Source organism: Pelodiscus sinensis, chromosome 21 (genome assembly GCF_049634645.1).
Source record: "Pelodiscus sinensis isolate JC-2024 chromosome 21, ASM4963464v1, whole genome shotgun sequence".
NCBI lineage: Eukaryota > Metazoa > Chordata > Testudines > Trionychidae > Pelodiscus > Pelodiscus sinensis.
The window spans coordinates 19088145-19115097 of record NC_134731.1 but is presented as its reverse complement, the minus strand read 5'-3'; the positions used below and the strand labels follow the sequence as shown (position 1 = coordinate 19115097).

The 26953-nt window shown below is 67.1% G+C and overlaps 2 protein-coding genes across 2 annotated transcripts in view; both read right to left on the bottom strand.

The window, feature by feature from the left end:
* Positions 1-550: 550 nt before the first annotated feature.
* Positions 551-26953, bottom strand: part of LOC112546933 (claudin-4-like) — a 29513-nt gene continuing 3110 nt past the window's right edge. Inside the window, exons 2-3 of the mRNA XM_075905072.1 lie at positions 22736-22825; positions 551-1603 (exon numbers count right to left, since the gene is read on the bottom strand). Of these exons, the coding sequence (XP_075761187.1) occupies positions 934-1578 (645 nt within the window). The 5' untranslated portion in view covers positions 1579-1603; positions 22736-22825 and the 3' untranslated portion in view covers positions 551-933. The remainder of the gene's footprint in view (positions 1604-22735; positions 22826-26953) is intronic.
* Positions 4828-6943, bottom strand: LOC102455494 (claudin-4-like). The gene has a single exon (XM_014577001.3). The coding sequence runs from the start codon at positions 6818-6820 to the stop codon at positions 6191-6193; it is 630 nt and encodes a 209-aa protein (XP_014432487.3). The 5' UTR covers positions 6821-6943; the 3' UTR covers positions 4828-6190.

The window sequence follows — 26953 nt, the reverse complement described above, 5'->3', positions numbered from 1 at the left end:
CTGCAGACGGGGGACAGGTGGGAGGGTGGGTGGGGGACAGGCAGGGGAGCTGCAGGCAGGGGGTGGGCGGGAGACAGGTGGGGGGGCTACGGGCGAGGGACAGGCGGGGGGCCTGCAGATGGGGGACAGGTGGGAGGGTGGGTGGGGGACAGACAGGGGAGCTGCAGGCAGGGGGGTGGGCGGGGGACAGGTGGGGGGGCTACGGGCGAGGGACAGGCGGGGGGCCTGCAGATGGGGGACAGGTGGGAGGGTGGGTGGGGGACAGGCAGGGGAGCTGCAGGCAGGGGGTGGGTGGGGGACAGGTGGGGGGGCTACGGGCGAGGGACAGGCGGGGGGCCTGCAGATGGGGGACAGGTGGGAGGGTGGGTGGGGGACAGGCAGGGGAGCTGCAGGCAGGGGGGTGGGCGGGGGACAGGTGGGGGGGCTATGGGCGAGGGACAGGCGGGGGGCCTGCAGATGGGGGACAGGTGGGAGGGTGGGTGGGGGACAGGCAGGGGAGCTGCAGGCAGGGGGGTGGGCGGGGGACAGGTGGGGGGGCTACGGGCGAGGGACAGGCGGGGGGGCCTGCAGACGGGGGACAGGTGGGAGGGTGGGTGGGGGACAGGCAGGGGAGCTGCAGGCAGGGGGTGGGCGGGGGACAGGTGGGGGGGCTACGGGCGAGGGACAGGCGGGGGCCTGCAGATGGGGGACAGGTGGGAGGGTGGGTGGGGGACAGGCAGGGGAGCTGCAGGCAGGGGGTGGGCGGGGGACAGGTGGGGGGGCTGCGGGCGGGCGGGGACTCGCGTGGGGAGGTGGACCATATGGCAGGCGCTACAGGCGGGAGGAACATGCCTGGGAGAGGAGCCCTTGGACATTTCACACTCCAGCCGGAAGCCAGCGTCCGTTTGGCTGACAGCCACGGGCCCTGCGAGCACCCGGGCCGGGCAGTGCCCCTCACACGTAGTTCTGGAGGGCATAGCTGCCCAGGCTGGAGGGCTTCACCGCCCTGTACTTCATGGGATACGGCGCCTCTGGGCCGGGGGCGCAGGAGCAGCACAGGGTAGCTCCCCCAAAGGCCAGCAGGGCGCTGGAGGCCCAGCCCACGTAGAGAGAAGCCCCCAACTCCCTCTTCAAAGCCTCTGGCACCAGGGGGTTGTAGAAGTTGCTGACGATGGTGTGGGCCGACCAGGAGATGGGGACGAGCAGCCCCACCCCAGCCAGGATGAAGCCGGCCCCGGCGGCGACGGAGACCTTGGCCTTGGCTCCCCGGTCCGCCATGCACCGGGTGCACTCGGCCCCCACGACGGCCAGGAGCAGGGCGAGGAAGGCCACCACAATGGAGGCCACCACCAGGGCGCGGGCGGCCTGCAGGTCCGCGGAGAGATCCAGCAGCGAGTCGTAGACCTTGCACTGCATCTGGCCCGTGCTCTCGTACACGCAGTTCATCCACAGCCCCTCCCAGAACACCTGGGCCACGATGATGTTGGGCCCGATGAAGGCCGTCACCCGCCACATGGGCAGCGCGCAGGCCAGGATGGTGCCCAGCCAGCCCAGCACCGACAGAGCCAGGCCCCCCACCTGCACGACCATCAGTGCCATGGCTGCCGGGCCGTCACGCTGGCACCTGGGGAGACAGACGGGGGAAGGGCGGGTTAGCGACGCCCCCGCAGGCCCCCACTGAGTGTAGGGGTGAGCGGGATCAGTGCCCCAGGGACAGAGCTGCCCTCCCGCCGGCAGAGCAGCAGCGTTGCAACGGGTCCCCTCGCCCGCCCCGCCCAGACGGCAGCGGTTCAGCCTAGGGACGTAATAGTGGAGTCGAGCAGCCCATTAACCGATAGGCAAAAGCTTACAGGTTAATGCTAGAACCACGGGCGCGTCCCCTCCCCGCCCCTGCCAGTACATTTGGTAGCAGCCTGGCCAGCAGCCCGGCTCCGTCCCGGCTCATGCCGGATCCAGGACCTACCCCCGTTGCAGCTCTGCATTTAAAGTGTTTGAGGAGCCAGGTGGGCAGGCAGCCTGGCTCAGTTACAGCTTGTTCCGGGTCCAGGAGCTCAGTCGCCGCCCCCCCCCCCCCCCGCAACAGGGGCTGCTGCCCCCCCTCGCTGCTGCCTTTAATTCGGCTCCCCTCATGGACCAGCTCCCGCCTGGCACCCTGCACTGCTGCCTCCTTGGGCCACGCTTACTGGGACTTGGCTCCAGCTTCCGGACTGGCTGTGGGGCATTTGGGGGAGCAGGGGCCAGGCCGGTGGAGAAAAGTGACTGGCCGAGCCCACTGCCTCCCTATTCCGTTGCCCCTGGGTGGGCTCCCATCTTTCTACCCCCGGATACTGATGCAGATGTCCGGGGCTCCTGTGTGCGCATTCGCATCTTGCATTTATGCAGAGCCCAGAAAGACTCTGGAGCGGTTGTGGGGGGAGAGGCGGGGCAGGGTGGGGCTCTGGAGGGGGAGTGTGGGGCAGGGTTGGGTCTGGAGGGGGCGTGGGGCTGAAGGCGGGGCAGGGTGGGGTCCGGAGGGGGTGTGGGGCTGGAGGTGGGGCAGGGTGGGGTCCGGAGGGGGCGTGGGGCTGGAGGCGGGGCAGGGTGGGGTCCGGAGGGGGCGTGGGGCTGGAGGCGGGGCAGGGTGGGGTCCGGAGGGGGCGTGGGGCTAGAGGCGGGGCAGGGTGGGGCCCAGAGGGGGCGTGGGGCTGGAGGCGGGGCAGGGTGGGGTCCGGAGGGGGCGTGGGGCTGGAGGTGGGGCAGGGTGGGGATCCGGAGGGAGCGTGGGGCTGGAGGCGGCGCAGGGTGGGGATCCGGAGGGAGCGTGGGGCTGGAGGCGGGGCAGGGTGGGGTCCGGAGGGGGTGTGGGGCTGGAGGCGGGCCAGGGTGGGGCTCTGGAAGGGGAGTGGGGCTGGAGGCGGGGCAGGGTGGGGGTCCAGAGGGAGTGTGGGGCTGGAGGCGGAGCAGGGTGGGGTCTGGAGGGAGTGTGGGGCTGGAGGCGAAGCAGGGTGGGGTCTGGAGGGGGCATGGGGCTGGAGGCGGGGCAGGGTGGGGCTCTGGAAGGGGAGTGGGGCTGTCGGCGGGGCAGGGTGGGGCTCTGGAGGGGGTGTGGGGCTGGAGGCGGAGCAGGGTGGGGCTCTGGAAGGGGAGTGGGGCTGGAGGCGGGACAGGGTGGGGTCCGGAAGGGGTGTGGGGCTGGAGGCGGAGCAGGGTGGGGCTCTGGAAGGGGAGTGGGGCTGGAGGCGGGGCAGGGTGGGGCTCTGGAAGGGGAGTGGGGCTGGAGGCGGGGCAGGGTGGGGGTCCAGAGGGAGTGTGGGGCTGGAGGCGGAGCAGGGTGGGGTCTGGAGGGGGTGTGGGGCTGGAGGCGGGGCAGGGTGGGGCTCTGGAAGGGGAGTGGGGCTGTCGGCGGGGCAGGGTGGGGCTCTGGAAGGGGAGTGGGGCTGGAGGCGGAGCAGAGTGGGGTCCGGAAGAGGTGTGGGGCTGGAGGCGGAGCAGGGTGGGGCTCTGGAAGGGGAGTGGGGCTGGAGGCGGGGCAGGGTGGGGTCCGGCAGAGGTGTGGGGCTGGAGGCGGAGCAGGGTGGGGCTCTGGAAGGGGAGTGGGGCTGGAGGCGGGGCAGGGTGGGGCTCTGGAAGGGGAGTGGGGCTGGAGGCGGGGCAGGGTGGGGTCCGGAGGGGGTGTGGGGCTGGAGGCGGGGCAGGGTGGGGGGTCCAGAGGGAGTGTGGGGCTGGAGGTGGAGCAGGGTGGGGCTCTGGAAGGCGAGTGGGGCTGGAGGCGGGGCAGGGTGGGGGTCCAGAGGGAGTGTGGGGCTGGAGGCGGAGCAGGGTGGGGCTCTGGAAGCGGAGTGGGGCTTGAGGCGGCACAGGGTGGGGTCCGGAGGGAGTGTGGGGCTGGAGGCGGGGCAGGGTGGGGTCCGGAGGGGGCGTGGGGCTTGAGGCGGTGCAGGGTGGGGTCCGGAGGGGGTGTGGGGCTGGAGGCAGAGCAGGGTGGGGGTCCGGAGGGGGCGTGGGGCTTGAGGCGGCGCAGGGTTGGGTCCGGAGGGGGTGTGGGGCTGGAGGCGGTGCAGGGTGGGGTCCGGAGGGGGTGTGGGGCTGGAGGCGGGGCAGGGTGGGGTCCGGAGGGGGTGTGGGGCTGGAGGCGGGGCAGGGTGGGGTCCGGAGGGGGTGTGGGGCTGGAGGCGGGGCAGGGTGGGGTCCGGAGGGGGTGTGGGGCTTGAGGCGGCGCAGGGTGGAGTCTGGAGGGGGTGTGGGGCTGGAGGCAGAGCAGGGTGGGGCTCTGGAAGGGGAGTGGGGCTGGAGGCGGAGCAGGGTGGGGCTCTGGAAGGGGAGTGGGGCTGGAGGCGGGGCAGGGTGAGGCTCTGGAAGGGGAGTGGGGCTGGAGGCGGGGCAGGGTGGGGTCCGGAATGGGAGTGGGGCTGGAGGCGGGGCAGGGTGGGGTCCGGAGGGGGTGTGGGGCTGGAGGCGGGGCAGGGTGGGGCTCTGGAAGGGAGTGGGGCTGGAGGCGGGGCAGGGTGGGGTCCGGAGGGGGCGTGGGGCTGGAGGCGGGGCAGGGTGGGGTCCGGAGGGGGTGTGGGGCTGGAGGCGGGGCAGGGTGGGGTCCGGAGGGGGTGTGGGGCTGGAGGCGGGGCAGGGTGGGGTCCGGAGGGGGAGTGGGGCTGCAGGCGGCGTGGAGGGGGCTCCGGGGAGGGGAGGGGGGAGGGGGAAGGGGTGCCCCCAGGGCAGCCAAGCAAACGCGACAGGCCCGGCAGGCTCGGAGCAGCTGCAGTTTAATGTTGAAATCCCAATGGCGTCTACGGACACTTCCCACGGGCAGGAGGGTCCCGGCACAGCCCCCAGCCCAGTCAGGAGGCACCCCCCTCCCGGCCCCCTCCCGGCTCACCCCCCCCCCGGCACCTGCCCTCTTCCCCCCTCTCCCGCCCTCTGCTGGGGCAGCCGGCAGGTCTCCACCCGGGAGCTGCCTGGGCCAGTCTGTCTGCTGGGAGCCCGCAGGAGGCTGGTGGACCTGCCCGGGGCTGCTGCAGTGATACCCCCACCCCCGGGGCTCTGGGCGGCCTCCAGCCTGCTCGGGTCAGACTCGGCCGGAGGGGCAGTGGGCGGCCGCAGGCTCCGAGAGCCGCCAGGAAACACCTTCCCTTTCGGCTCTCGCTCAGCCTGCCTGGCCCTGCTCCCACCTCCCAGACCGGTTTGCCCAGCTGGGCCCTGCCATCCCGCCCCGCCCGGCTCACGCAGGAACCACAGGTGCAGCTAAACAAACAGGGCCTGAGAGTGGCGCACTGCAAACCCGGGGCAGGGCCGGCGGAGCCCCGCGCTGCCTCTGGGGGTGCTAAGAGCAGGCCAGAGCCCCGTTTCCACGTGGGGCTCTCCAGTCTGGCTCGGAGCTGGGAGGGCAGAAGCAGCCGGGAGTCCTCTGCCTGCTCAGCTCTGGGGACGGGGCACGAGCCACGTCCGGAGTGACACTGCCCCCGAGCAGAGCTTGCCGGAGCCCTGGGGAGCGCGGGAGACGGGTGCCTGCACGACAGGCCCACACAGAAACCCAGCAGCATGCCCAGAGCTTGGCACACCGCCACCCCACACATACCCAGCCCCACACCGCCTGCGTGGGCCCAGCGCTTTCACTCTCCTAAGCCAGCTCCCGCTGGGACCTCCGCCAGGCCCCCCGGACGGACCCGAGGCCTGGCGCCGGAAGGAGGCCTCCCCTCAGGCACAACCCCTGAGCCTGGCTGCAGCTTCCCCTTCCTCCGGAGAGGCTGGGCTCTGCTCCCAGGGACCTGTCCTGCCCAGCCCCTCCAGCACGGGGCGTGACCACGGACCTGCCACGTCTGTTACTCCCTGCCCCCGCACGCCTCTCCCCCCTTCCCGAGCGGGCACAGGGGGCAGGCCTGCAGGGGCTCACAGCACCAGCTGGCTTCGCCCGGGGGCTGGGAGCAATTCCAGGAGCTCTCAGTGCCCTGGCCACACGCTGCAGGGGCAGAGTCTTAGCGCCAGGCCTGGCAGCCGCTCAGCAGCCAGGGATGTGCCGGGGGCGCGTCTGAGCAGCCAGCCAGTCCTGCACCTCGGGGCTTCTGCTCAGGAGCCTGCGCCCCCTCCCAAGGCCCCTTCTCCTTCGGGAAGCTCTGTCTGTTCAGCCCCTGGGCAGTGGGGGAGAGCTGGGCTCAGGCAGAGCAGCGGGCTGGGGCTGGGCAGGAGTCTCTCGGGGAGCTGGGCCCCCGCGCTGGGGAGGCCCAGAGCCCGCCCGTCCCTAGACGTAGTTGCTGACCGGCCCCGAGCGCGCCGCCGTGTAGTTGGCAGAGTAGGGCTTCTCATTCTTGGGGGGGCAGCTGCAGCAGAGCAGGGACCCCCCAATGAGCAGGAGCGCGGAGCCAGCCCAGCCGATGTAGAGCGAGGCCCCCAGCTCCCGCTTCTGCGCCTCGGTGACCAGCGGGTTGTAGAAGTCGCGGATGATGTTGTTGGCCGACCAGCACACGGGGATGAGGATCATGATGCCCGAGATGATGAAGATGCTCCCGGCGACGATCGTGACCTTGGCTTTGGCAGACGCGTCCTCCACGCAGTTGGTGCATTTCCCGCCCACGAGGGCCAGGAGCAGGCCCAGCACGGCCAGCACGATGGCGATCACCACCAGGGCGCGGGCGGCCTGCAGGTCCTGGGGCAGGGCCAGCATGGAGTCGTAGACCTTGCACTGCATCTGGCCCGTGCTCTGCACCACGCAGTTCATCCACAGCCCCTCCCAGATGATCTGGGCCACCACGATGTTGTTCCCGATGAAGGCCGTCACCCGCCACATGGGCAGCGCGCAGGTCAGGATGGAGCCCAGCCAGCCAATGACCGAGAGGGTGATGCCCAGCACCTGCAGCCCCATCGAAGCCATCTTGCCGTGCGCCCTGCCTCGCACGAGCCCGCACGGAGCTGACGGGTGTCCCTGGCAGCCGAGGTGCAGTGCTGTGCGGCTGGACCATCCGGACGAGTTATACACCTCTCAGGAGGCGGAGTGTCACTCCCCCCGTACAACCAGTTCCCCAGGATTCCTGGGCTCTGCATTCTCACCACCTCCGAGGACTCTTCCCTCCCCACGCAGCCTTCCTGCTCCCCCTGCAGTGGAGGGAGGCTGCTGCTGGAGGCACACAGCTGGGCTGCCTTACAGCTCCCTCCATTGTCCTGAACAGGCTTTTCCCAGCTTCGCCCCAGCCCCCCAGCGAGTGGGAGACAGCGGAGGGAGCAGGCTCTGTGGGTGGAGGAAGCTTGAGGGGCTGGGGCAGGAGTCTGGGCGCCAGGCCCGTCTCTGCCACAGCCCCACAGTGTGATTTTGGCCATGTCACGTACGCCATCGGTGCCTCAGTTTCCCCCTCTGTAGAATGGTGCTCCCAGGGTCACTGCTGTGGGAGGGCTGGGCTTTCCACAGCTGTCACTGCTCTTGGCCTTACCACGCTGGGCAGCCCCTGCTGAGCACAGCCCAGTGTGCAGAGCAGGGAGCTGTCACCGCGCCCCACCCTGCCCCAGCTGACAGAGCACAAGCAGCCCTCGGCTGTCCCATGGCTGGCTGTTGAGAGCATCCGGGTGTGAATCAGGCCTCAGGGATACGGTGTCCCCATTGTGCCTGGTCCCACCCATCCCCGAGAGCCCCAAACCGGTCTGAGCTGCTGCAGGCCGGCCAGAGGGGACAGGCTAGGGCAGGTCCCTGAGAACGAGCACGGCGCACGAGGGCTTTCGTGGCTGTCACCACAGCAGCCTCCTCCCCTGCACAGCGGTGCCAGGCCCTGACTCAGCCCAGCCTCTGCTCAGAGCCTCCCCTCCGCACCTCTCCGGCAGGGCAGGGGGCGGAGCGAACTGGGGCCGCCCTGCCTTTCGCCTTGGGGCTGCCGGCCGCTAACCCAGGTGCAGGACGCTGGCCCTTCCCTGCCCAGCCCAGCTCGCCGGGCGCACGCCTGCGCTCTGCTGGGACGCGAGCGGGATCGGAGCGATGCAGCTTCGGAGGGGACGCGCCCTAGAGAGCCGCCAGCTGGCCAGGGAGAGCCGCGGGCCCTGGGGCAGAGTGGGCAACGGGTCTCTCCCGTGAGCCCTCACCAGCCCCACAGGCCCCCGGCCTACCTAGGCATTTGCACACCCCTCGCTGTGGCTTCAGGCCAGCCAGGACGGCTGCGTGGACCCGGGGCAGTTCCTGGGAGAACGCCAGAGCAGGGGCCGGGACCTGGGTCCTTCCCAGAGAGCCGAGCACCAGCCCAGGCATTCGGCCAGTGGCCACTTGTGACACGTGTCTGGAATCAGAGCCCCCCCCCCCATGCCCGCCCTGCCTCTCGCCAACTGGGACAGCAGCAGAGAGGTGTGGGAAGGGAGGGGCGGGGCGATCGCACCAGCTTCCCCATGCCTGGGAGTCTGCCCCGCCATCAACATCCAGGGTCCCGCTGGCCCCACTAGCTTTGCCACCCCCAGGGTCCCACCGCCGGCCCACGGCTCTGCTACCCCCCAGGGTCCCACCGCCGGCCTGGGGCTCTGCTGCCCCCCGGGGTCCCACCACCGGCCCGGGGCTCTGCTACCCCCCAGGGTCCCACCGCCAGCCTGGGGCTCTGCTGCCCCCCGGGGTCCCACCACCGGCCCGGGGCTCTGCTACCCCCCAGGGTCCCACCGCCGGCCTGGGCTCTGCTGCCCCCCGGGGTCCCACCGCCGACCCAGGGCTCTGCTACCCCCCAGGGTCCCACCGCCGGCCTGGGCTCTGCTGCCCCCCGGGGTCCCACCACCGGCCCGGGGCTCTGCTACCCCCCAGGGTCCCACCGCCGGCCTGGGGCTCTGCTGCCCCCCGGGGTCCCACCGCCGGCCTGGGGCTCTGCTACCCCCCGGGGTCCCACCACCGGCCCGGGGCTCTGCTACCCCCCGGGGTCCCACCACCGGCCCAGGGCTCTGCTACTCCCCGGGGTCCCACCGCCGGCCCGGGGCTCTGCTACCTCCAGGGTCCCACCGCCGACCCGGGGCTCTGCTACCCCCCAGGGTCCCACCGCCAGCCCGGGGCTCTGCTACCCCCCAGGGTCCCACCGCCAGCCCGGGGCTCTGCTACCCCCGGGGTCCCACCGCCGGCCCGGGGCTCTGCTACCCCCGGGGTCCCACCACCGGCCCGGGGCTCTGCTACCCCCGGGGTCCCACCGCCGGCCCAGGGCTCTGCTACCCCCGGGGTCCCACCGCCGGCCTGGGGCTCTGCTACCCCCCAGGGTCCCACCGCCAGCCCGGGGCTCTGCTACCCCCGGGGTCCCACCGCCGGCCCGGGGCTCTGCTGCCCCCCGGGGTCCCACCGCCGGCCTGGGGCTCTGCTGCCCCCCGGGGTCCCACCGCCGGCCCGGGGCTCTGCTACCCCCGGGGTCCCACCGCCGGCCTGGGGCTCTGCTACCCCCGGGGTCCCACCGCCAGCCCAGGGCTCTGCTGCCCCCCAGGGTCCCACCACTGGCCCGGGGCTCTGCTGCCCCCCAGGGTCCCACCGCCGGCCCGGGGCTCTGCTGCCCCCCAGGGTCCCATCACTGGCCCGGGGCTCTGCTACCCCCCGGGGTCCCACCGCCGGCCCGGGGCTCTGCTACCCCCCGGGGTCCCACCGCCAGCCCGGGGCTCTGCTGCCCCCCAGGGTCCCACCGCCAGCCCGGGGCTCTGCTGCCCCCCCAGGGTCCCACCGCCAGCCCGGGGCTCTGCTGCCCCCCGGGGTCCCACCGCCAGCCCGGGGCTCTGCTACCCCCGGGGTCCCACCGCCGGCCCGGGGCTCTGCTACCCCCGGGGTCCCACCGCCGGCCCGGGGCTCTGCTACCCCCCGGGGTCCCACCGCCGGCCCGGGGCTCTGCTACCCCCCGGGGTCCCACCGCCGGCCCGGGGCTCTGCTACCCCCGGGGTCCCACCGCCGGCCCGGGGCTCTGCTACCCCCGGGGTCCCACCGCCGGCCCGGGGCTCTGCTACCCCCCGGGGTCCCACCGCCGGCCCGGGGCTCTGCTGCCCCCCGGGGTCCCACCGCCGGCCCGGGGCTCTGCTGCCCCCCGGGGTCCCACCGCCGGCCCGGGGCTCTGCTGCCCCCCGGGGTCCCACCACTGGCCTGGGGCTCTGCTACCCCCCAGGGTCCCACCGCCGGCCCGGGGCTCTGCTGCCCCCCGGGGTCCCACCGCCGGCCCGGGGCTCTGCTGCCCCCCGGGGTCCCACCGCCGGCCCGGGGCTCTGCTGCCCCCCGGGGTCCCACCACTGGCCTGGGGCTCTGCTGCCCCCCAGGGTCCCACCGCCGGCCTGGGGCTCTGCTGCCCCCCGGGGTCCCACCGCCGGCCTGGGGCTCTGCTGCCCCCCAGGGTCCCACCGCCGGCCCGGGGCTCTGCTACCCCCCAGGGTCCCACCGCCGGCCTGGGGCTCTGCTGCCCCCCGGGGTCCCACCGCCGGCCTGGGGCTCTGCTGCCCCCCGGGGTCCCACCGCCGGCCTGGGGCTCTGCTGCCCCCCAGGGTCCCACCGCCAGCCCGGGGCTCTGCTACCCCCCAGGGTCCCACCGCCGGCCCGGGGCTCTGCTACCCCCCAGGGTCCCACCGCCGGCCCGGGGCTCTGCTGCCCCCCGGGGTCCCACCGCCGGCCCGGGGCTCTGCTGCCCCCCAGGGTCCCACCGCCGGCCCGGGGCTCTGCTACCCCCCAGGGTCCCACCGCCGGCCTGGGGCTCTGCTGCCCCCCGGGGTCCCACCGCCGGCCTGGGGCTCTGCTGCCCCCCAGGGTCCCACCGCCGGCCCGGGGCTCTGCTGCCCCCCAGGGTCCCACCGCCAGCCCGGGGCTCTGCTACCCCCCAGGGTCCCACCGCCGGCCCGGGGCTCTGCTACCCCCCAGGGTCCCACCGCCGGCCCGGGGCTCTGCTGCCCCCCGGGGTCCCACCGCCGGCCCGGGGCTCTGCTGCCCCCCAGGGTCCCACCGCCGGCCCGGGGCTCTGCTGCCCCCCAGGGTCCCACCGCCGGCCCGGGGCTCTGCTACCCCCCAGGGTCCCACCGCCGGCCTGGGGCTCTGCTACCCCCCGGGGTCCCACCACTGGCCTGGGGCTCTGCTACCCCCCGGGGTCCCACCGCCGGCCCGGGGCTCAGCAGCTGGGGCAGCGAGGAGCTTGAGGTGCTGGCTCCCCAGGCCTGGCGGGCAGGGCAGGGACGGGTGTAAGGGGGAGGCTGTGGCAGGATGGCCGGGCCCAGCCCCATGCGGCCTGGCGAATGGTGGGGCCACAGCTGCAGCAGCGTGACCCAGAGGACGCCCCAGGCCTGGCAAGTGCCCTCCTGCAGCTCCGCGGGCCCCGGCTGGGCCTGTGCAGCGCCATGGAGACCAGAGACGTCAGGGTGCTAGACAAGCAAAGCTCAGTCGCCTTGGAGACGGTCACACCCACCGTCTGCCGCGCCCCTTGGGTCACCGCCTGGCCACACGTACTGACGGGGAAGCAGAAACTCCCGGGCTGAGCTACGGCCTCTCAGCCTCCCCGGGCTAGTGGGGACTCCCCTCTTCTGGCGCCAGCTGGGGAGGCTGAGGCCTCACGCCTGCGCGCCCCCCCGCGAGGGCCGTTAGTATTGCTGGACACTGCCCCCGAGCACGCCCGACCCTGCCGGCGGCTCTCACCGGCCTGCTGGGCAGAGCAGCTGCCTGCAGCGATGCCCAGGCTGCACTCTTCCATCGGAGAGAGGCGATTTGCGCTAGTTGCGTATCTTTTCTCGATTCAATTTCGAAAGAGGCTTTTTTGAAATTTGGCGAGTCTACACGGTGCCAAATTTCGGGAACCAGGGCTTTTGAGCCCTCCCTTATTCCTCGCAGAACGCGGTTTACAGGGATGGCGAAAGAGCACGTCCGTTCTTTCGAAAAGGATGTGAAGAGTGGACGCGTTCCTTGGACACAATGTTGCTTTTGGGGGATTCTTCCAGTATCCCGAGGAAGCAACGCCGTCTGGACGCAGCCTGAGAGAAGGGCTCCTCCGGCCCAGCTCGGAACAGGGCCCAGGTCTCTCCCAGACCAGGCCGAGGCCCCGTCAGGACGCCTGTAAGTGCACCAGTGTCCGTAACCGCAGAAACAGGCTCTGACACGGTCTCAGCCCTAGCGAGCAGACAGCAGAAAGAGGGTTATGAAAGCAGCCACTTCCACACCGAGAAAGCTGCTCTTGCCGGCTCCTGCCTGCACATGCAGCCAGTTAGGGCCGGGCTGTAGCGGACGGGGTGTCTGTGTCGTGCCCTGCCTGCTTGGTGCTCACACGGAGTGAGCTGCTTGCATGCAGAGAAGTGCCAGGCTAGGCAGGCAGCTACACACAGCAGCCAGGCGACCACAGTGGGCACCCACTGGCTCCAGATGTGCGAATCGCATGCTTCTCTCGGCCTGTAACAGCTGGATGCAGCAGAGGTTGCAGAGCTAACAGGTGGCATTTACACTCTGCGGGTATCCCATAGAGTGGTGACAAAATATGCACAAAGAAACCTGGAGAAATTGTTGGATCAGTTAGTGTAAAACTTCTGAGCTTAGAACTGAATTTGGATGCTGTTTCAACCCTGGAACACTAGAACTGGAAGGACCTTAAGCGGTCATCAAGTCCCATCCCCTGCCCTCTTGGCAGGACCAAGCACCATCTAGACCCTCCCTGGCAGGTGTCTGTCCAACCTGCTCTGAAATATCTCCAGGGAAGGAGATTCCACAACCCCCCTGGGCAATGTATTCCAGTGTTTCACCTCCGAAAGGCAGGAAGATTTTCCTAATGTCCAAGCCAAGGTTGCATTGTTAGCATTTGTGTTGTGGCTAATGGAAGCTGTCCTTTAAGAACATGGTGGGGCACCTTATGTGTGTTTGTGTCTGCGAATGGCAGCAGCGTATAGCAAATGTGACCCATCTGTCCAGATCGGGCCTATGCGAGCTCCCCAGAGCGCAGAACAAACCTTCCCTTAACAGTCTCCTGCATGAAGAGAAGAGCCCATGGGGGACTGACAGACGCTGGGCACTGCTATGAGCTCCAGAGCCCTGAGCGAATGAGCATGCTCAGCTCTGGAGCCCATCTGGATCCTCTGTCCTGCTCCTTGGGCCGCAACCCTCAGTTATGTGCTGGGGTGGGTGTGACGTAGTGGGGGGTACCTTGCTGGTTGCTGGGCAGTGGGTTGGGAGTGACCTCCACTGGCTGCTGGCTGCAGCACGGCCCAGCAGGGCCGGGGATGAGTCATTATGCAAGGGGGCTTCGAACCTGTCCGACCAGTGTCTCCCAGGGAGCGGAACAATGGGAAGAAGGGGAGTGGAGCCCTGGCTGGGGGCAGGGCTGGAAGTGAGGGAGTTAGGTTTCTGGCTGGGATCATGGAGGAAGCAGCCTAGGCAAGGGGCTGGGATTTAGGGGCCCAGGCTCCCCCATCTCAAGGGAGGCTGAGGCATCCTAGGCCTGCCCTGGAACCAGATGACATCTGTGCTGTGCTGTATCCTGGAGAAGCAATAAACTCGCTCTGTTCTACTGGCTGGTGGAGTCTGTCCGTGCCATTACGGGGGTGCAGGAGACGGGAAAACCCCAACGCGCCGTCACAGTGGGAATCTCCCATTCTCCTGGCACTCGGCTCTCCAAAGGGAGTGCAACTGGTACCGAACCTGGCTCCGAGCTTTCTCCCAGCTGAACTGACTGGAACTGCATCTGCAGAGAGGGTGGGATCAACCTTCGGCCCTCCCGAGCGAAATGCAGGAGCCAAAAGCCACGTGGCTCTGACCTAAGGCTGGAGCAGACTCACGAATCCCCACGAGAGGGGACACGGCCCCGTCCCCAGAGGGGCGTGGGCAAGACATTGGTTAAGCTCAATGATCTTATTTTCATGATAAAACAGAGCAGAGCAGAAGTGAAAGTGGGGGCCCACCTGTGCCCAAACTACGGACCTGCCCCCTTGTGCCACCCCATCCCCCCAGGCTTCACCCCGCCTTGCCCCCAGAGGCCCCTCCCCTAGAGGCCCCTCCCCCACCTCTGTTCACTCCCTTCCCCTGATGCCCCCCCCTTATGACCAGTAAAAGGGAGGGCACTTTTAAAGGTGGTGCGGCCATAGCCCCCGCAGCCCTCTAGCAAGATGCCCCATCGGCCTGTGCTGGTGGTGGGGATTGGTGGGCAGAGCAGCATGTGCTTAGCATGAGCCTTCCGCTTGCTTGGTAGCTGCTAGCGGCCGGAGAGTAAAGAGATCACGGGGCGAGGCTCCACCCCGGGAAGTGACGCCCGGAGCCCGAGGAGCTGGGCGCCCCAGGCGTGGGAGTGACAGAGGGCTCAGGGCAGGTACCAGATGGGCCAGTGTCTGCGAGGTTTCCCTTGGGGGAGAAGGGAGGACGCTCCCTGGTCCCAGAAGTAACAATAACGCTTCACGCCCAAGTGAACCGTAAGGGCTCCCAACCCTTCCCCCGCCCACAGCCCAGCCCAGCCCTGGCAGCGCCTGCCTCCAGCTGCCCCCCGTCCCAAGCCCAGAGGTTCTCTCCCCTCCCCAGAGCCGGGTATGACGGAGCAGCGGCAAGAATTCGCATCAACGAGCTTGTCACGTTACTGGATTGTGAGGGGAGCAGCCAGATCACTGCTGCACCCATGGGGGGTGTTTGCCCCAAACATTGATACAACAGGGGCCATGTGAGGTGTCAAACGAAAGCTTTCCTTCGACTGGTTCTGTATATGCTAACCATATACTTGAATGTTATCTGGGTGTGGAATTATGAATCTGTATTCTGTGTCAATACTGGAAACTTCTCTGTTTCTGGCTGAGCAATAGACAAGGAATGCTCAGCCCATAGACATGCTAATGAGCAAAGCTCCCGGGAACAATGGACCTCTGAAGGCCAAAGACACACCTGGCCACTGGCCATGTGACTGTCTCCAGCTTGGAAGAAGCCAGGGGTGGATATAAATAGGCCATGTGGCCGACTCCATCTTGGTGCTCAGCTCAGTTCTTCATCCCAGATGCAGCCTTGCAGGGATCAACGAGCCAGAAAGAACTGTGGACCCATCCGGACATAAGATGTACACCAAAGACTTTTAAGCCAGCAGCTGTAACATCTCTGCTAGAGCCTGCATTGAGAACTGGGAGATTCAATGCATGTAACGTGTGATACTTTAACAACCTCATTCTCAGGCTTTTATTTCTTTTAGTAATAAACCTTTAGGCTGTGTCTACACTGCACCCCTTTTCCGGAAGTGAATCAGTTAAAATCAGGAATAAGGGATCTTTCGGAAAAGGCTTTATTTTCCGAAAGATCCCGTCTAGACTGGCGCTTTTCTCCGGCAAAGCCCCGAGCCAGAAAAAAGCGGCAGCCATGTTTATACAAATGAAGCCGGGGATATTTAAATCCCCAGCTTCATTTGCAATTCCGACTTGTCTCATCTGCATCCCTTTTCCGGAAGAAGGGTGCAGTGTAGACACAGCCTTAGAGTTTAGATTCTAAAGGATTGGCTCGGCGTGGTTTGTGGGTAAGATCCAGAGTGTAAATTGATCTGGGCTCTGTGGCTGGTTTCTTGGGACCAGACAGAACCTGTTTGGGGTAGGTGAGATTGGGTTCTAAGACCCCTCACCTGTGGGCAGGCCTGGGGCTGTTTGGGGCATGGAGAGAACTGGGGTGTCAGCAGCGGCGGATTTAGGGCAGGGCGAGCAGGGAGGCTGCCCCGGGCCCCGCGCTTCCCGAGGCCCTGCGCATGCACTGTGTCAAAGGGGGGGGCCCACAAAATTTCACACTCTCATCCGCCCCTGGGTGTCAGAGGGGTTTTGCTTGTGAGGCTTCAGGCTGGCCAGGCAGGCAGCTGAAGCGCTCTGAGGGTATGTCTACACTACCCTCCTAGTTCGAACTAGCGGGGTAGTGTAGACATACCCTGAGGGATTGGTTTGTGGCCTATTTGGGAAGGGGCTATAGAGAGCCCCGAGTTTGAGCAATTCACCCTGAGCGGACGCCCTTGGCAGTGCCCAGACCCGGCCCGGCCCGGCCAGAGCTGATCACAGGACACAGGTTGACTTGACCATCCGGAAGCGCAGGCCAGGTGTAACGGCGCGTTGGGGAGCCCCCCGTCCTCAGCCAGATGTGACTCCGCCAGCCAGTAGAGTACAACTGGGTTTATTGCTTCCCCACGATGCAGCCCAGCGCAGGTTTGATGCCAGCCCTAGTGCCCTTGGGGGGAGGGGCTCACAGGCCCCTGAACCTCCGACACTGGTTTTTAGCCTCCTTCCTCCATGTTTCTCCACACTCCGACTGCCCAGCTCCCAGGCCCTCCCCCAGCCAGGTACCGTCTCCACCTCCCTTCCTTTGTCTCCCCCAGGGAAGAGCCTTGTTAACTGCTGGGCTGGGCCTAGGGGTCTGGACCAGTCCTCACGTGGGTGACTCATTGGGAATCCCACATCACAGTGCAGCCAGGTGGGGAAATCAGGTCACAGAGCAGACAGGCCCCCCCCCCCACTCCGTCACATCTCCCCCCCTCCGAGAGCGAACTGAGCGGGGTCACTCCCCGGGGGCCTGGGGAAGGTCGGGCCCCCCACCGGGTACAGCACCGCCTCCCGCCCCCTGGGCTTGGGCCTGCCACACGCTGCCCTGCAGGAGCCGGCTCCGCCCTGTTCGGCTGCTGGATGACTTTGGGGCGCTGGCGCGGGCCCACTCTCTACAGTCGCACCAGCCCTTCCGCTTCCCTGGGGCTCTGCCCAGGGTCTCTGGCCGGGCCCACGAGCTCAGCGAGCCAGGACATTCCCACCCCCGACGCTCCATCCAGGGAGGCCTCCCCCTCCCACAACTCTCTCAGCAAGCCCGGGGGGCCTCCCCCGTCTGCACCCTGGCTCAGTTGGGGAGAACCCGGCAGACCCTCGGGGCCCCTCCCTGTGCAGACAGCAGGGGGGCAGGAACTCGTCCCAGGCCTGCGGATGCGAGTACATGAAGGCCTCCAGCATCTGCTTCGGTGTCCCCTGGCACCTCCCCACCAGCCCGCTGGGCCGGGCGCCATACGCTGGGGCCCAGGTGAGCTGGGCCCCATGCTTCTCCCACAGGCACCGGAGCAGGGACGACATGAAGTGGGATCCCTGGTCCGTGAGGACTCATGGGGGAACCCCACCCTGCTGAAAAGGGCCAGCAGCGCGTCTGCCATCGTGTCTGCCTCGCTAGCAGTGGGGAGCCACGTTCACTGCTACCAGGGTGTATTTGTTCCCCATCCAGGTCGCCCGGCCGACAGGCCCCACTATCTCTATTGCTGCCTTCCGGACAGGCTCCTCGATGGTGGGCCAGCGCCTCAAGGCAGCTTCCCCCCGTCTCGGGCTTTCCACACCCTCTGGCAGGAGTCGCAGGCCCAGTGGTATCGCTGCACTGACACAAATATCTGGCCAGTAAAAGACCTGAAGCAGCCTCAGCCAGGGGCACCGGATCCCCTGGTGCCCTGCGAAGGGGGTGCCATAGGCCAGATACAGCAGCCTCGGGCAATATTTTTGGGGAACCACCAGCTGCCACTGGACCCCCCATGTCCCCACCTCCTCTGGGGGAGCCATTCCCGGAAAAAAATAGGAGCTGAAGGATTGGCTGGGATCAGTTCCTATTGGCCGGTTGTTTCCAGCCAATAGGAGCTGAGGATTGGGCTGAGAGCAGGGAGATCACACGAAGCCCCCGCCCCAGAGCAGAGAGGCTGAAGGGACGGCGCTCGTGCCTGAGAGTCCCGGCGGGGGGTCCGTGGGCTGGATGCGGTGGCTTGACAGGCTGATGTAGCCCCTGGGCCGTATTTTGCCCAGCCCTGAGCTATACAAAGTGGAACAGCTCCAGCAGGCGAGACTGAGACGTGTCCGATAACTGGCTCTCCCCACGCACTGTCTAATGGAGCCATTATCTTAAATCAGGGAGAAATGCACTCGGCAGCGGGCGCCTAAGGGTTCTGAGTGGCTCTGCCATGAGCCCCTTTCTGGACGTGGCTCCTCTGCCCTTTAAAGTCCTGTCTGGGGAGACCAGGTACAATCCAGAATAGGAGTAAGAGCCCAGCTGCCCTAGCTCCTTGAGCGATCCGCCTGACCGAACTCTGATCTAACACCAGAACCAGCCATTGTGCCAGTGACGCTGTGCTGGAGAACAACATTCCTACTGGTTCCAGCTTAGACAAGACGCAAAACAGCTTTCATCCATGTGACAGCTTGGTCATGTTAGGTGAAATGCTTCTCAGACACTGTGTGCATTGATTAAACCCTCTGACTGACTCAGACCTCCAGGGACTTGTCTTTCACTAGCAAGTTACATCTAAGCGATTTGTAAGTCCTGCTGATTCATGAACTCACAGCTGAGAGTGCTAGGACAGAGAAACCCGTCACTATGAGGTAAGAGAAAGTTGGGTTTCATCACAGCACCAGTTACTTAGTCAGTGTTTCGAAGGGGTCCAGCTAGAAACTACACCGTCCCAGGAGAGTGACACAAAAAGATGATGACGCCTTCAATTGGCTAAGTTGGCTTGTAAACTAGAGATGTTCCCGCTCTTGCTGTAATTCATCTTTTTACAGAGAAACAAACGAGAAAAGCTAGAAATCAAGGCCTATTCTATGACCCTTTGGCTCCAGTTCTGGTGACATTCCAGAGACGTCAGAACAGATTCACAGTTCTTGTGTGCACCTGGCAGGTTGGGCTTCATGTGGGCCTATCGCGGGCATGGGTCAGAGCCTGGCTCTGGTCACGGGCCGGTCATTCTGAACTGAAAACTGACAGCCTCTGAGAGCTGAGTCATTTGTCTGATTCTAAACCCTGCTGCAAATTGTGTGGTGGGACTGACGGGGGCACTTCCACCCTGTGAACCACCGACAGACAGACCTGCACCTCTGGAGCCTCGCCTGCCGCGGGCTCTCTGCTCAGGCTGTGGAGAAGACTCATTCTTCCCATTGTAAATGCTCTCAGGGCACTAGCTGGGACAGCGCCCACCCAGCAGGCGTGTGGCTTACAATTGCTCTGGGATATAATCTTGATGGGGAGTTGTGACGGCGCGTTGGGGTCCCCCGTCTCCTGCACCCCCGAAATGGCACCAACAGACTCCCCCAGCCAGTAGAATACAGGTGGTTTATTGCTTCTTCAGGATACAGCACAGCACAGATGTCATCAGGTTACAGGGCAGGCCTAGGATGCCTCAGCCCCCCTTGACATGGGGCAGGGGTCTCGGCTTCTAAACCCCCCAGCCTTTGCTGAGGCTGCTTCCTCCATGCTCCCAGACAGAAACTAACTCACTCTCCTCCAGCCCTGCCCCCCAGCCAGGGCAGCATCCACCTTCCTTTGTTCCTCTCCATGGGGGTTAGCTGGTCGGACTGGTTGAGAGATCTCTTTGCATAATGACCCATTCCTGTCCTTCTGGGCTGTGGTACCGGCGGCAGCCAGTGGGGTTACCACAGACCCATAGAAACCAGCAAGTTCCCCCCCACTACGTCACAGTTCTCCCCCCTCCGAGAGCGAACTGAGCAGGGTCACTCCGCTCATGACCTAGGGAAGTTCGGGTCCTCCGCGTGGGAACCCGCCCTGGGGACCTGGGTGCTCCCCTTGACTCGGGCCGGCCGCGGCGAGGCCCCACATGAGCTGGCCTCCCTCTGTCCACTTGCCGCAACACTACAGGGGGACTGGCACAGGCCTGTCCTCGGGGGTCACACCCACCCTTCCGCTGGCCTTGATCTCTGGCCAGGGTCTCTCGGGCCGGGGTCATGAGCCCAGCGAGCCTTCTCTGGGCAGCCAGGGCGGCTTCCACACCCGACGCTCCATCCAGGGGGGGCTTCCCCTCCCATAACTCTCTCAGCGAGCCCAGAGGGTCCTCTATATGGGGTAGGGACCCCCAAGCTGCTTTCCTTCTGTCTTGGGCCTTCCCGCCCCTCTGGCAGGAGTCACAGGACTGGAAGTACCGCTGCACGGCTGCAAACATCCCCAGCCAGTAGAAGTGTTGGAGCAGCCTCAGCCGGGTGCGCCGGATCTCCCGGTGGCCCCCAACGGGGACGTCGTGGGCCAAATACAGCAGCTTGAGGCGATACTTTCGGGGGACGACCAGCTGCCGCTGGACCCCCCATGCCCTCATCTTCCTGGGGGGAAGCCATTCCCGGAACAGGGACCCCCGCTCCCACAGGAATCTCTCCTGGCCACCTCCTCCCAGGGGCTGAGCTACACGGAGGCCAGCCTGGTCCCTCAGCCTCTGCAAGGAGGGGTCTGCCTGCACCTCAGCCTGGAATTCAGCCGCTGAGGCAGGTATGGGGACCTGTTCCCCACCTTTACCTCAGTCCGGAGTCCCAGCCTGGCTGGACCCCGTGTCCACTCGGATGGGACCCTGAGGACTCTGCCGGGAGTCCTTCCCTGGATCCAGGTTGCCAGCCCACCGCTGGCTCTGGCTCCGGGTGGTGACTAGAGCCCGCTAGGACTCATGGGGCCACTCCTCTAGGTCATTCCCCATCAGCACCTCCGTGGGCAAGTGCGGGTGCACCCCCACTTCCTTGAGACCTTCCTTGACCCCCCATTACAGATGCACCCTGGCTACAGGCACCTTAAACGGGGACCCGTCTATGCCCTTCAGGATCAGCTGGGTGTGGGGTAGTATCCGGTCTGGGGCCACTATGTCGGATCGGGCCAGCGTCACCTCCGCCCCCGTGTCCCAGAAGCCCGTCATCTTCCTACCATCCACCTCCAGGGGTAAGAGGCACTCGCTCCGCAGGGGCCGCCCTGCCCCCACCCGGTACACGGAGAAATCCGCCTCCTGAGGATCAGACCTCCCAGGGGAGGTGCACTGAGCATCCTTCCCCTCTCTCTGAGCTGAGGTTTGCCTGCCAGCCCCTGCCTCTGAGGCAGCCTGCCCTTCCTCCTGCCCCAGCCAGTTAACCCTGGAAAGTCCCCGGTCCTGGGACCTGGTGCACTGAGCCCTCTAGTGGCCTTTTTGCCCACAGCGATAGCAAGTTAGGCTTTGGGCTGTCTCTGTCCAGGCCCTGGCTGGTTCTCTGGGGCACAGACGACCTGTTCCTTGGGCTCGCCTCGTAGTTGACTCCCTCCGTCGCTCAGCCGAGATCCGGTCTCTGCGCGATTCCCTTTCTCTCCGGGACTCCCGTTCACACCCGGACCAGCTCTCCGTGAACTCATCCGCCAGCATCCCGGCCTCCTGGGGGTCTCTGGTCTTCGGTCCTCTACTTCCAATTCCTTGATCCGCAGCTAGATCTCCAGCCGCCGCAGCTCTGCTGGGCTGGCCCCTGCCCTAGATGGGCTACAGCTTGCAGGCCTCCTGGGGGAAGCTGTCTCATCTCTCTGGTGGGTTCCAGCACTCCTCCCACTCTCTGAGCCTGACACACTCTCAGGAGGGGGCTGGCTGCTCCCCCTGGGGACAAGATCCTGGCCCTGTGGCTGGTCATTCTCTTCCAGCTGGGCAATCAGCTGGGCCTTGGTTGCTTTCCGCACAGGCAAGCCCCTCTCTCTGCACAGCCCCACCAGCTCTGCCTTCAAGAGTCGGGCGTGAGCCATCTGCCCGCTGGGCCCCTCGGTGCAGACTCACCAGTCTAGTGCTGCAGCGCCCCATGATTCCCCGGAACCGCTTCGCTCTGTCTCCAGCATGCCTGGCTACCGGGCTCTTGCTTCTACTGCGCCTTGTCGCTCGCCGCTGGAAGCTCCATTCACGGGGTGCAGTGCATCCCACCGCTGCCACCAGTGTGACGGCGCGTTGGGGTCCCCCATCTCCTGCACCCCCGAAGTGGCATGAACAGACTCCACCAGCCAGTAGAATAGAGGTGGTTTATTGCTTCTTCAGGATACAGCACAGCACAGATGTCATTAGGTTACAGGGCAGGCTTAGGATGCCTCAGCCCCCCTTGACATGGGGCAGGGGTCTCGGCTTCTAAACCCCCCAGCCTTTGCTGAGGCTGCTTCCTCCATGCTCCCAGACAGAAACTAACTCACTCCCCTCCAGCCCTGCCCCCCAGCCAGGGCAGCATCCACCTTCCTTTATTCCTCTCCATGGGGGTTAGCTGGTCGGACTGGTTGAGAGATCCCTTTGCATAATGACCCATACCTGTCCTTCTGGGCTGTGGTACCGGCGGCAGCCAGTGGGGTTACCACAGACCCATAGAAACCAGCAAGATCCCCCCCACTATGTCACAGGAGTAAATACAGAACCTGTAATTAAGGGCCCATAATTCTGTCCTGGAACCAGAATCATTGTACTGCCTAGCACAGGACTAGGACAAACGTTCCCTTTGGAGCAAGGTTGTGCTGAGGCCTGGCCTGCATCTCCCTGATTCCGCGTCTCGTTAATACTCGTGTTACGTTCCATTTGGACATCGTGAACATTAGCCGCCAGCCAGCTGCATTCTCCTTCCCGTCCCCTCTCGTTAGCCAGCCTCCCTCCCAGCCGCATCCCATCTCCAGCTTGTGCTGTAGCCCAGGCGCAGCTCCAAGGAGTGAGAACGCCAGTGGAGGGACCTGGCCAGTCGTGTCACAGGGATGCTCTTTCCGCCTCTCAGCAGCCAAGAGGGCCACTGGCAGGTGAGCTCCTGTCGCACCAGCCTCTGGCTCAGAGCACTGGGCATGGCGACTCAGGCCACTGCAGCCCCAGGACTGTCTCTGCATCTCCCAGGTATGAGGCCTTTGCGCAGGGTCCCTGGCGTTCTGGGCAGCAGGGAAAGTTTCCTTCCCGCCAGCCCTCCCAGTCCAAGAAACCTGCCCCTACAGAGGCAGCTGGCATGGCCCTCTGGGGAGCAAGTTGCAGGGCTCACCCCGCCCCCGCCCCCGCCCCAAGCAAGACAGTAAAGGAGTGTGTGGCTGTCTGCATCCTGCCCTCTCCCTCCCCCCCCCCCACGCCCCTCCTGGCCAAGACAGAGCTGCCATTGATGCTAAAAGCTGATTTACCTGCTGACTGTGGAAGAAAAGGGCCCTCATGAGACACAACAACAAAGCGCCTGTGTGTTCTGGACGACAGAGGGTCTAGCAGGCCAGTTCCTGAAACACAATCAGAGAGGAGAGGTTTACAGCCCCTGCCCAAGGCACCTTTTCCAGAGCCGGGGCCACCAAATGAAACTAATGGGCAGCAGGTTTAAAACAAATAAAAGCAGGGGCAGTTGAGGATTTTGCGGGGCCCAGGGCAGCACAATTTCGCGGGGCCCCCGGCGCATGCGCGGGGCTTCTTGAAGCGTGGGGTCCGGGGCAGCTGCCCCGCTTGTCCTGCCCTATATCCGCCATTGAATAAAAGGAAGTTCTTCACACAGTGCATAATCAACCTGTGGAACTCCTTGCCTGAGGAGGTTGTGAAGGCTAGGACTATAGCAGGGGTTAAAAGAGACCTAGATAAATTCATGGAGGTTAAGTCCATCAATGGCTATTAGCCAGGCTGGGTAAGGAATGGTGTCCCCAGCCTCTGTTTGTCAGAGGGTGGAGATGGATGGCAGGACGGAGATCGCTTGATCATTACCTGTTCGATTCCCTCCCTCTGGGACACCTGGCACTGGCCACTGTGGGCAGACAGGCTACTGGGCTGGGTGGACCCTTGGTCTGACTCAGTACGGCCGCTCTGATGTTCTCTTGGGTCTTCCCTGAGCCCCCCCCCCCCCCATGTATCAACCTCCTTCCTGCTCAGTGGGCACTAGCACTGGACACGGCTCCAGCAGCGATTGCACCACTGCCAAACGCAGAGGGAACGTCACCTCTCCCCCCACTGCAGCCCATCCCCACGGCGATTAGCAGGAGCTGCAGCGAAGCAGAGAGAAGCAGGCTGAGTGCACCTGCTGAACCCGCGGCTCCTGCGCTGCAGAGAGGGGGCGGGGTGACCGCTGCCGCCACCTCGTGACAACGCCCCCCGACCCCGAACCCCGAAGCTGCTTCCCTCGAGGGACACAGTGCAATGGGGAGGAGAGGCTAGGGCAGTGGTAGGGCTGAGGGTCGGGGACAGTGAGCCTCGTGCCTCCAGCCTGGAGATGGCCTGCGGGCCGGAAGTCCGAGACCCCTGCTCTACCTGTTACATCCCAGGACATCCCCTTAGCCGCCAGCCCCTCTAGCCACATCCTGGTGCCCCTCCCAAATGGCCCGTGGAGAGTCCAGGCCAGACTCACACGCCCCCCGCTCTGCAGTGCAGCACCGGACGCAGCCCAAGGGAGGCACCCGGTGCCCTGCATGGGGAAAGTGAGGCTCAGGGAGAGGCCGGAAATGCCAAGGGCTCTGCGCTGGCCCCTGAACCAGGCCAGTCTTTCTTCAGGGAGAACTAAGGAGGAGACAGAGCCCCGTCCCACCCCACGTCCCAGCATTCAGCCAGCATACAGGCTAAGTTCAGATCCCCGCCCGGCCTGACGGGGAGCCGCTCGCCTGTCTCCTCAGGAGTGCCCGAATCCCCAGGCCCAGGGACCTCCCTGGCTGGCCGGCCCTGAGCTCTTCAAACCAGTCCCTGGGCCCAAGGGAGCCTGACTGTGTAGCTCAGTGCTGGGGGGGTGACTGAGTTCCTTGTTCTGTGTGAATACTCTGCTATTGGCCCCTTGGGCTTTAGGGGCCCAGCCGCCCCCTCTGCTCCTTCACACGGGGCCTAGCGGGACCGGGCCTGGCACACGGCAGCCAGGGGAACTCCTGGCTTGAAGAGCTAGGTGCCAAGCGGCTTGGGAACATCAGGACCCCAGTGGCCTGGTGCGCGGCCCTCGGGGCGCTGCCGGAGTGGGGCTGGGCCAGACCAGACATAGGTGGGGACGCTGCTCTGGGAATGTCTGGCCCCATGACCTTCAGGTTCCTCTGTCCTTGGGTGGCTTTGTCACAGCTTCCCACTGCCCATAGAGGAGGAGGCTCCGTGGACAGCACCAGACAAATACCTGCCAGTGTCCCGCGCCCCCGGGCCTGCAGGAGGGCCAGCCAGGCCGCTAAGCAACACAGCCCCAAACAGGCCAAGAGCCAACATGCGGCAAAGAGCAATTCAGGAGACAGGCTGAGCCTGAAACAGCCAGGAGAGTAGGAGACAGCCAGCCCCTCCCTGCCCCCCGGGGCCCGAGTCCCAGGCAGGACAGCCAGCCCCTCCCTGCCCCCCGGGGCCCCGAGTCCCAAGCAGGACAGCCAGCCCCTCCCTGCCCCCCGGGGCCCGAGTCCCAGGCAGGACAGCCAGCCCCTCCCTGCCCTCCGGAGCCCGAGTCCCAGACAGGACAGCCAGCCCCTCCCTGCCCCCCGGGGCCCCGAGTCCCAAGCAGGACAGCCAGCCCCTCCCTGCCCCCCGGGGCCCGAGTACCAGGCAGGACAGCCAGCCCCTCCCTGCCCCCCGGGGGCCCGAGTCCCAGACAGGACAGCCAGCCCCTCCCTGCCCCCCGGGACCCCGAGTCCCAAGCAGGACAGCCAGCCCCTCCCTGCCCCCCGGGGGCCTGAGTCCCAGGCAGGACAGCCAGCCCCTCCCTGCCCCCCGGGGCCCGAGTACCAGGCAGGACAGCCAGCCCCTCCCTGCCCCCCGGAGGCCCGAGTCCCAGACAGGACAGCCAGCCGCTCCCTGCCCCCCGGGGCCCCGAGTCCCAAGCAGGACAGCCAGCCCCTCCCTGCCCCCCGGGGGCCCGAGTCCCAGGCAGGACAGCCAGCCCCTCCCTGCCCCCGGGGGCCCGAGTCCCAGGCAGGACAGCCAGCCCCTCCCTGCCCCCGGGGGCCCGAGTCCCAGGCAGGACAGCCAGCCCCTCCCTGCCCCCCGGGGCCCGAGTCCCAGACAGGACAGCCAGCCCCTCCCTGCCCCCCGGGGCCCGAGTCCCAGACAGGACAGCCAGCCCCTCCCTGCCCCCCGGGGCCCCGAGTCCCAAGCAGGACAGCCAGCCCCTCCCTGCCCCCGGGGGCCCGAGTCCCAGACAGGACAGCCAGCCCCTCCCTGCCCCCCGGGGCCCCGAGTCCCAGGCAGGACAGCCAGCCCCTCCCTGCCCCCCGGGGCCCCGAGTCCCAGGCAGGACAGCCAGCCCCTCCCTGCCCCCCGGGGCCCGAGTACCAGGCAGGACAGCCAGCCCCTCCCTGCCCCCCAGGGCCCGAGTACCAGGCAGGACAGCCAGCCCCTCCCTGCCCCCCGGGGGCCCGAGTCCCAGACAGGACAGCCAGCCCCCCTCCTTCTCCCCCGGGGGCCCGAGTCCCAGACAGGACAGCCAGCCCCTCCCTGCCCCCCAGGGCCCGAGTACCAGGCAGGACAGCCAGCCCCTCCCTGCCCCCCAGGACCCGAGTACCAGGCAGGACAGCCAGCCCCTCCCTGCCCCCGGGGGCCCGAGTCCCAGACAGGACAGCCAGCCCCCCTCCTTCTCCCCCGGGGGCCCGAGTCCCAGGCAGGACAGCCAGCCCCTCCCTGCCCCCCGGGGGCCCGAGTCCCAGGCAGGACAGCCAGCCCCTCCCTGCCCCCCGGGGCCCGAGTCCCAGACAGGACAGCCAGCCCCTCCCTGCCCCCCGGGGCCCGAGTCCCAGACAGGACAGCCAGCCCCTCCCTGCCCCCCGGGGCCCCGAGTCCCAGGCAGGACAGCCAGCCCCTCCCTGCCCCCCGGGGCCCAAATCCCAGGCAGGACAGCCAGCCCCTCCCTGCCCCCCGGGGCCCGAGTCCCAGGCAGGACAGCCAGCCCCTCCCTGCCCCCCCGGGGCCCAAGTCCCAGGCAGGACAGCCAGCCCCCCTCCTTCTCCCCCGGGGGCCCGAGTCCCAGGCAGGACAGCCAGCCCCTCCCTGCCCCCCGGGGGCCCGAGTCCCAGGCAGGACAGCCAGCCCCTCCCTGCCCCCCGGGGCCCGAGTCCCAGACAGGACAGCCAGCCCCTCCCTGCCCCCCGGGGCCCGAGTCCCAGACAGGACAGCCAGCCCCTCCCTGCCCCCCGGGGCCCCGAGTCCCAAGCAGGACAGCCAGCCCCTCCCTGCCCCCGGGGGCCCGAGTCCCAGACAGGACAGCCAGCCCCTCCCTGCCCCCCGGGGCCCCGAGTCCCAGGCAGGACAGCCAGCCCCTCCCTGCCCCCCGGGGCCCCGAGTCCCAGGCAGGACAGCCAGCCCCTCCCTGCCCCCCGGGGCCCGAGTACCAGGCAGGACAGCCAGCCCCTCCCTGCCCCCCAGGGCCCGAGTACCAGGCAGGACAGCCAGCCCCTCCCTGCCCCCCGGGGGCCCGAGTCCCA

Coding starts and splice junctions, on each gene's coding strand:
- LOC102455494 (XM_014577001.3), bottom strand. CDS start 6,820: ATGGCTTCGATGGGGCTGCAGGTGCTGGGCATCACCCTCTCGGTCATT.